Source organism: Lathyrus oleraceus, chromosome 3 (assembly GCF_024323335.1).
Source record: "Lathyrus oleraceus cultivar Zhongwan6 chromosome 3, CAAS_Psat_ZW6_1.0, whole genome shotgun sequence".
Taxonomy (NCBI): domain Eukaryota; kingdom Viridiplantae; phylum Streptophyta; class Magnoliopsida; order Fabales; family Fabaceae; genus Lathyrus; species Lathyrus oleraceus.
The window spans coordinates 457,028,560-457,037,902 of NC_066581.1; the positions used below are offsets into that span (position 1 = coordinate 457,028,560).

At 36.4% G+C, this 9,343-nt stretch overlaps 1 protein-coding gene across 2 annotated transcripts; it reads left to right on the forward strand.

Moving 5' to 3' along the window:
* The first annotated feature begins 2,258 nt into the window (after window positions 1–2,258).
* LOC127128157 (pentatricopeptide repeat-containing protein At5g06540) lies at window positions 2,259–6,765 on the forward strand. 2 transcript variants are annotated; one of them, XM_051057404.1, is made up of 4 exons: window positions 2,259–4,204; window positions 4,354–4,785; window positions 4,943–5,129; window positions 5,483–6,765. In XM_051057404.1, the coding sequence occupies exon 1, from the start codon at window positions 2,348–2,350 to the stop codon at window positions 3,767–3,769; it is 1,422 nt and encodes a 473-aa protein (XP_050913361.1). In that variant the 5' UTR covers window positions 2,259–2,347; the 3' UTR covers window positions 3,770–4,204; window positions 4,354–4,785; window positions 4,943–5,129; window positions 5,483–6,765. The 2 variants fall into 2 exon arrangements, with proteins under 2 accessions (XP_050913361.1, XP_050913360.1); XM_051057403.1 differs by lacking the exon at window positions 5,483–6,765 and having other exon boundaries at window positions 4,943–5,423.
* Window positions 6,766–9,343: the final 2,578 nt, after the last annotated feature.

Sequence of the window (9,343 nt, forward strand, 5' to 3'; positions counted from 1 at the left end):
TTTAGATTATTCTTTGTTTGCCATCATCATATCGTCAAGTTTATCAAACCCTAAAGATAAGTTTGCATCTTTATCTGTTTAATCGTTTATGCTTGACTTATCATAATACTTTAGTTATCATCATCAAAAGTTAATGTCCTTGTTAAAAGCACATCACCTGCAAAGCAAGATTCCATATTTGATTCAAATCAGACATTGCTCTTGATTCAAATTAACTGAAAAATGAGCCAAAACTCTATTTTTCTTATTCCACTTCACTTGTTCTTTGACTCAAACCATGTATTGCTTTTGATTCGAATTTAACTAACTTTTTCAACAATATTTTGTGCTTAATCTCAGGCACATATAAAACCTTTTTGTAATCATTTTTCATGTAACGAATAAAAAAATCCATAACCATTTTTGTGTGATTTTGTGAAAAATCAACACCCTCTGTTTTTTAAAGTTCAAAGCTCTTGCAACGACACTCTTCCATCTTCAACTTCAGTTTGATTCTAGACTTGAAAACAAGATATTTATAATTGATTGAAGGATACGTGGTCTTGAAACTAATCATTTTTGAAGAATTGATTGAGATTTTTAGGTAGCTTGCAAGATTGACGTTGTTGTCATTGGTGTTGACAAATTCTAGTAAAAAGAAGGAGGTTATTCTCTCCAGTTTGTCTTGGTAGTGACTGTGTGGAAGACTACGGATAAGGTGGAGTTTTTCTCAAATCTTCTGACAATTCATTGCTCAAGGAATCGATAGGATCAAGGGATTGATACACACGAAGGTTTGGAGCAGATTGGTAATATTAGAATATTCAAGAAGCGTTAATTGAGTAAATATTACACAAAAGAGTTTGACATTACGCTGTATCCAAGTCAAGATCATGATATAATATTTACTTTTCTCAATATTATTGTGGATAGGTGGTTGTATGAACTTTTGCAAATATTTGTCAAATAAAAAGAAACAATGCATGTTCCAATGGAAAACCATTGAAGAATGCACGTAGGCAAAGCGAGGACGAACGATGAAGCACTATAAATCCCGGTGTCATCTCTCTCCCTTACTCTTGCATTTAATTTTCGTAAGATTTGCATGCTTTGGTATTTCAATTCTAGCGTAGTTTTATCGTTTATTCAATTGGTAGTGATATATTATGTAAGCTTGGTTTTTGTTAGGATTGGTGCCTAATCTAGCATTAGTGATTAAAAGTGAGAAATAATTGAGGTTAGAATCTATTGTAAATGAATAATTGTATAATCACATCTTGTGAAATATACAATTGAATCAATAATATACCTTTGTGTGTCATCACAAAAACCATCATTGGTATTTGTAGATTGATTTAGTGTTACCGTGATCAAGTTTTAAAAAGTATAATTTTCATATTTTCGCTTCAAACCTTCCGCGCACACTTTAAAAAAATCTATGATATTCAAAATTTGATTGAATTTTTTAATAAGGGTATATTCACCTCGCTCTAAACTGTTTTTCTACTTTCATATTCCCACCCAACATCTTTTGGTATGCGAGTCTCTGAACCATGTTGATTTTGGTTGTCTCTGAACCCATAGAAAATGAAGAAAATGAAAGACGCGTGAAAATGTGAGAGAGAGTATAAATGATGGGTAAAACAAATGTTGGGTATCAAACTACCAATAATAATAATAAGTCATCCCGATATTGTTTGGCTTAATGATTTAGAGATGTGACCGGTGATGGAATCTTGAAGCTCTTCAGCTTCTTCCGAAACTGAAGTCATTGAATATTAAAGCTTTTTCGTCTTCGTCTTCGTATCTTCTTCTTCACTTCGAATGCAGTTCGTTTCTCTTCAGCTATTAGTATTATGGGTTTTGTTTCTCTTCCAACGTAGTGGTCTTCTTCTCTCGTGTTTGGAAATGAAAGTGAAAAGAGTTAGAGAATGAAATGTTTCATCTTAAAGGAAAACAAATATTTCGTTTTCTCTTGTCTTTTAATTATAAATTGATGCTTAATGAAAGAAATATTCCATATCAAATAAAACAATTTCATGTCAACTAAACTAATACTAATTGGAGTGCAACATATATACAATTGTTTTTGACAAAAATATCAATGTAGTTAACGAAACGAGATTTAAAAGACTTAAAATACTCGCTTATTAAATAAAAGATTAAAATAAAATCTTAAATTAAGTTAATAGATAAAAAATGCATTAGATCTATAATTTTATACAATATAACTGAATTATAGAAAACTATGAAACTCAAATATAAAGATGACAGAGATCAGAAGTCTAGTTATAGGACAAAAAACTTAATGTAGTGTTTGTGTTTGTTTACATTTTACATAACACTGCACTAACGATTGTTGTCATCAATGAGCACGACTGCTTCAAATGTTGCCGCCAAAACTGCAATCCTTCTTAAACATCGCACCCTTTCAACTGTTACGTTCTCTCCTCCTTCCCTAACATTCCTCGCCGACAATTCCACCACCATAGAACACCTCAAACAGGTTCACGCCCAAATGATCGTTTCATCTCGCATCAACGATGATTTCGCTGCAAGCCGTTTATTCTCCTCATTCGCACTTTCCCCTTTTGGAAACCTCACTCACGCTTCCAGAATCTTCTCTTCTATACACAAACCCAATTCCTTCATGTGGAACACTCTCATCCGCGCCCAACAACATCCCCACAATTCTATCTCCCTTTACATCTCTATGCGTACACTTGGTGTCTTGCCAGGTAAACACACTTTTCCTTTTCTCCTCAAAGCTTGTTCTTCACTCTCCAATCCCTTGCTACCTTGTAAACAGGTCCACACACACGTGCTTAAATTCGGGCTCGACTTAGATTCTCACGTCGCTAACGGTTTGGTGCGAGGTTATTCTGTTTCTGGTGATTTGGTTGATGCCCGTCATGTGTTTGATGAAATTCTGATGAAAAATTTGAGTCTTTGGACCACCATGATTTGTGGGTATGCTCAGAATTTTTGTCACAACGAGGCTTTGGATCTTTTCGAGGGGATGATTGCTCTTGGGTTTGAGCCTAATGGTGCTACCTTGGCTTCAGTATTGTCGGCTTGTGCGCGGTCTGGATGTCTCGAGCTTGGGGAAAGGATTCATGAGTTTATGAGAGTGAAAGGGGTTGAAGTGGGCGTTATTCTTGGGACGGCATTGGTTTATATGTACGCCAAGAATGGGTCAATTTTGACCGCAAGGAAGTTGTTTGATGAAATGCTTGAGAGGAATGTTGTTACTTGGAATGCTATGATATGCGGTTTAGCTTCTCATGGACACGTTGAAGATGCTATTAGTTTATTTGAGAGTATGAAAAAGGATGGGGTTGTTGTTCCTAATGATGTTACATTCATTGGGGTTTTATCTGCGTGTTGTCATGCAGGTTTGATTGGTGTCGGTCGCGAAGTGTTTTGCTCAATGAAGGATGTGCATGGAATTGAACCGAAGATTGAGCACTATGGGTGCATGGTTGATCTTCTTGGGAGAGGAGGTAAGTTGTTGGAGGCAGAGGAAATGATAAAAAGGATGCCGTGGAAACCTGATGTGGTTATTTTGGGATCTTTGCTGGCAGCTAGCAAGAATAATGGAAACACTGAGGTTGCTGAAAGAGTAGTGAAAGAAATTCTTACTCTAGAACCTCATAATCATGGAGCTCGTGTTGCTTTGTCGAACATGTACGCAGAGGCTGGACAATGGCAAGAAGTTTTGAGACTGAGGAAGACGATGAAAGAAGAGAAACTCAAGAAAGCTCCAGGATGGAGTCTTGTTGCCACTTAATTGACTTTCTGACATGGCTTGTATGTGGCAGATACTTATCATATTTGGAGAAGAGTTGAATATTTGATTGTTACAAAAAAGGTGAGGGATTGATTTAGTATCATCTAAACTTACTCAATGCAACTATAAACTGATTTAAACATCTTGCTCAACCATTTCCGCGGTTCCGTAAATAGTTAAGGTGCTTACTGAAGAAATGGTTCTACTCTGTTTCTTTATAAATGAAGTTGTATCCTAACAATTTGGCAAGTGACCGATTTTTCCTTCACTGTTGCATGCAAATAATTGTTTTGCTGGAGTCCAACGGTCATTTATGCAAAAGCAGTTGATAAGTGCCCCTTCTGTCAGCTGAGGAATTCACGAGGTTGCCATTGCTAATCAATCCCCAATTTTGCCTGCAATTGATGGACCTGTGTTTCTGCAGCATATATGCAGGTAGAGCCTCTTTTTTATTCTGACATGCTTAGATAAGACAACTCAGTTTCAAGATACTATTGATAACCAGTAAATGTCAAACTCGTTATATGGTTTATGTTCTTAATTATATAGTTACTTTAGCTGATCAAATATTGTTCACCTGACAGATACTCTTGTGTGTCAAACACCAACCCTGTGAGACCTCAAGCCACCACATTGACATTGTTTCCCTTCGGTTACTTTTGCTTACTATATGGGTGTTGGTATATCTGAATTGAATTTCCACTGTTCTGAAAATAGTTAAGGTGCTTACTGAAGAAGTGGTTCCACACTGCGCTTTATGATGAAGTTGTATCCTAACAATTCGGCAAGTGACCGATTTTTCCTTTTGCTGTTGCAAGCACATAATTATGTTGCTGGAGCCCAACGGTTATTTATACAAAAGCAGTTATATGTCAATGATACTAGTACTACATGTTGAAGCCCCTTCTGTCAGCTTAGAAACTCACGGGGTTGCCATTGCTAATCATTCCTCAGTTCTGCCTGCAATTGATGGGCCTAAAGTATAATTCTTAAAAACTTTATCAGCATATATGCAGGTAGAGCCTCTTTTTTATTCTGACATGCTTAGATAAGACAACTCAGTTTCAAGATACTATTGATAACCAGTAAATGTCAAAGCTCATTATATGGTTTGTGTTCTTATTTACATAGTTACCTTAGTCTTTAGCTGATCAAATATTGTTCACCTGACAGATACTCAGTGAAGCAACATTATAATATGAAAGCATGAAAGAGCTACATTAATCAATTGAGTAGATGAGATGGAATTAGAAATTGGCATGCTGTCTCTTAGTTCAGCAGATATATCAGAGTTCAATCCTTGTCTTAGCTTGTGATTATTGACATGCATCTTCTCAATGTTGCAGACCCGATTTTTCTGGTATCTTATAGTTCTTGGTTCCAGTTTGTTATTCCAGATTATTAATCGAAAACCTAACAGATTGTTTGGGTAAAGAAATTTAAAATAATAATGTATTTATGTAGAGGAGTCAAAAAGAATTGTGCCAAAATACCTTATTAGGGAATCATTCTGGTAATTCTCGGTTAGAACATTATAGGTTGGGCAGGGGGAGTATCACTCTTCTCTTGGGAGCAATAACTCTGGGGTTACAGAGTTTTTCTTTTGTAATACAACTAGTTTTCTAATCAATAATACTATTTTTATTTCTCTTAACTTTGGGTTTCTATTAGTGTTCTTGTTGTGACAGGGTTGCAACATTTTCTTGAATCTAGGTTTTGCTGGTGGAGGAGACATGGGGTTTCTGATTTCATTTCATGCTGTCAATTATTTTGGTTATCTATTTATTGATGCTTTGTATTTGAACTATTAAAGTCCTCATGAGTTTGTTTTGATCTGAAATGGGGCTGGGTCTTGATATGGTTGCATATAGGAGCTTGTGGAACACTACAAATGAAGAGTTTTTAGGGTTTCCATTCAATTTAATGTTTCAGATGGGCTTGATTGATTGGTATTTATCTCTATGTTGGTTTGTACATTTAAGGTCTTGTGATGTGAGTGGTGATTGAGCTGTCAGCTGCTCATGGATTACTGCTTTATTTGTGGGCTGTGATAGGGAAGATTTTGACGTTGCACCCCACACTTTGAAGTGACCAGGTGTATTCTTTATCCCTATCAATGCTACATCCACTAAATCAGTTATGTTTTTGCTATAACGGTTATTTGGTCACTCATATTATATGTACTTGTTTAGATAAGTATCGTTGAATGGTCATTTAGGAGAATTTGTTTTAGAGTCGTGTTCGATCTGAATATTAGTTTGAATTTCAAGGATTGTGACGAGCCATCGTTGGTGTGCGACTTCATAAGATAAACTATTACAGAAAGGAGCCTGCTGAGTTTCTGGACATAAGGATGAAGGATCATATCACAGCAAATTCTACCTTCACAATCTCTTGGACCATTAAATATTCTCAAGAATTTGAAAAGGAGTCAAATAGGAAATTTGTCTGGTACCCTCTTATTCCTACTCCCTTCAATGAAGGAGAATCAGGTAATATTAACGGTGATTGAAATTTAATGACAGCAGTATCCCCAAGAAAAGAAAACCTTAAGTCAAATATCCGAATTATACACAATTGTCTATTCAAACACTAGTTGTTTTCCAATAAAACGCTGCAAGCTTGAGCTACAGTGGGTGTATATAAAACAAGATTAACTTAGATTTGACTATTGATGGCCTGTAACATATAGGTACGAGACATATTTCATGTACAAGCAAGCTCATAGATGAAAAGAGATTCATGTTGATAAAAATAAAAGTGAAGTGAATATAGTGATAGAATGCCAATTAATATAGCTGTTTTATTATATTGTATAGGATTCCAATTGCATTATTGTTGACATTTATTTAGACAAACAGGTTCACCACATTATAATCTAGAGAGTGGATTTCACCATGTTAAACTCCAAACTTGATCTTTCTAGAACTCGGAAAAGCATGACGTGGACTTGGTGCGGGAAAATCATGGTTTGATGTTTGTGGAAGTGGGATATTAGTAGGAATGGGATGCGATGTAACTGGAACTGGTTTACTAACATGGTTTGATGAAGCGTTATGAAAATCATGAACTCCAATAATTGGCATGTCACTCGTGCTAACATTAGCATGCAATGATTCATCCGGCGGTGGTTCTGGGTCTGGTTCAGTAGTTAGGAAAACATGGTTTGAAGTTTTGTGAAAAACATGAACTTCAATAATTGGCACATCACTTGTCATAACATTAGTATGAAATGATTCATCCGGCGGTTCTGGATCTGGTTCAGTAGTTGGGAAAACATGTTTTGAAGTTTTGTGAAAAGTCTGAGATGAAGTTTCGTCTCAAAATAGCGTGAGCTTTAAAAGCCAACATGTATTGGGCGATCTTTTTTTTCTTAAAATTGTAGTACTACATTTTTCAGAAAATACAATTTTTTTAAAAGTTTAAAAGAATTTAGAAAATAAATAATTTAATGAAATTTACAAAGAGACAAATGGATTCTATTTTAGGAAGTAAATCATTCTAGACCTTGACAAATTAACTCTAAATCATTGTCACAATCTGTCACAATAAATGCTAATAGACAGCTTATGACAACTTGACAATAATACAACAGCTCATTACTCCCCCTCAAGTTGGAGATTGAGGATGATGAGATCCCAGCTTGCCTGATAGTTCTCGAAATTGTTTTGTTCCCAAAGACTTTGTGAAAATGTCTGCTTGTTGTGACTTAGTTGATATGTGGGCAGTAGCTATAATTCCCTTGACAAGAAATTCTCGAATGAAGTGACAATCGACTTCAATGTGTTTCGTTCTTTCGTGGAAAACCGGATTCGAAGCTAAATGAATAGCAGCACGGTTATCGCAATGTAGAACTGTAGGAGAATCACATTTTACTTGTAAGTGTGTAAGTAATCTTCGTAACCATATGACTTCACTTGTGGCGTGGGCCATTGCTCTATACTCTGCTTCACTCGAGGACCTCAATACGGTAGTTTGCTTCTTGGTTTTCCAAGAAATGGGAGTTGTTCCTAACTGCATGACATGACCTGATATTGATCTTCTGGTTAGTGGACATGACGCATAATCTGAATCACAATATGCAACTAGTCTGAGGTCATTATCTCTTGGTATGATATTTCCTTGCCCCGGTGAAGACTTCGAGTACCTCAAAACATGCATGACTGCGTCCCAGTGCCCCTGGCGAGGTTCCTGCATAAATTGACTCGAAATATGGACAGAATATGTTAATTCTGGTCTAGTGATTGTGAGATAAATGAGTCGTCCCACCAACCTACGGTACTGTGAAGAATTCTCATATAAAGGACTTGAATCCGATGCTAATCTATGATTTGGTTCAAGTGGGATAGAAGAAGGTTTGCAAGCTAGCATCACACATTCATTTAGAATGTCCAAGGCATATTTTCTTTGACAAATGAATAATCCGGAAGAACCGCGAGCTAACTCTAGTCCAAGAAAATATCTCAACTCTCCCAAATCCTTCATGTGAAAACACTTACTGAGGTATTGCTTGAATTTTTCACATGACTTTGCATCATTCCCAGTCACAACAAGGTCATCAACATAAATTAATACAGCTATGAAAATTGAACCATGTGAATATGTAAACAAACTATGATCAGCTTCACATTCCTTGAAACCATACTTCACCAATGCTTGGGATAATTTTGAGTATCAATTGCGTGAGGCTTGCCTAAGACCATATAGTGACTTTCTTAGGCGACACACCATCTCTTTATCGAAAACTTTGTAACCTGGAGGGATCTCCATATATACTTCCTCATCTAATTCTCCATGTAGGAACGCATTACTCACATCCATTTGGTGAAGTATCCATCCTTTGGCTACCGCAACAGTAAGTAAACACCTCACAATTGTCATTTTGGCAACTGGTGCAAAGGTTTTGTTGAAGTCATCCCCTTCAACTTGTGTCTATCCTTTCGCCACGAGTCGCGCTTTGTATTTCTCAACTTCACCGGTCGATTTGTATTTAACCTTGTATACCCATCTACAACCCACTGCCTTCTTTCCTTTAGGGATCCTTGATATTTCCCATGTTTTATTTTCTTCCAAGGTTTTAAGTTCTCGTGACATGGCTTCTCTCCATTCTTGTTTGTGAATGGCTTGCTTGTATGATTGAGCCTCTTCAATGCTTTCAACCGCTGCAAGATAAGCTTGATGTTTTTGTGAAAACTCATCATAATTTACATAGTTTGATATAGGATAAATTATACCTGAAGAAGTTGACGGCTTTGGCGATGTACATGTGTGGGTTTTCTCAGCTGAGTAGCAATAATAATCATCAAGTCTTTTTGGTGGTTGTATGTTCCTTGGCCCCATGTCTATGTTTGTCATGATTTCACTCTCCCCCTTATTCTGAGGCTCTTCTACTTCAATGATCACATCCGAATTTGTTTCAACTTATTTTTCTCTTGGTTCATTAGAAATTATGATATGGTCTTGCTGCCCATCGTTGCTAGACGTGATATCTTCTTCAACAGAACAAAAATCCAGAGCAAATGTTGGCAAAGTATTTTCTTCATTGCTGTCCTTTTCATGTGGTGCATGCGAAAA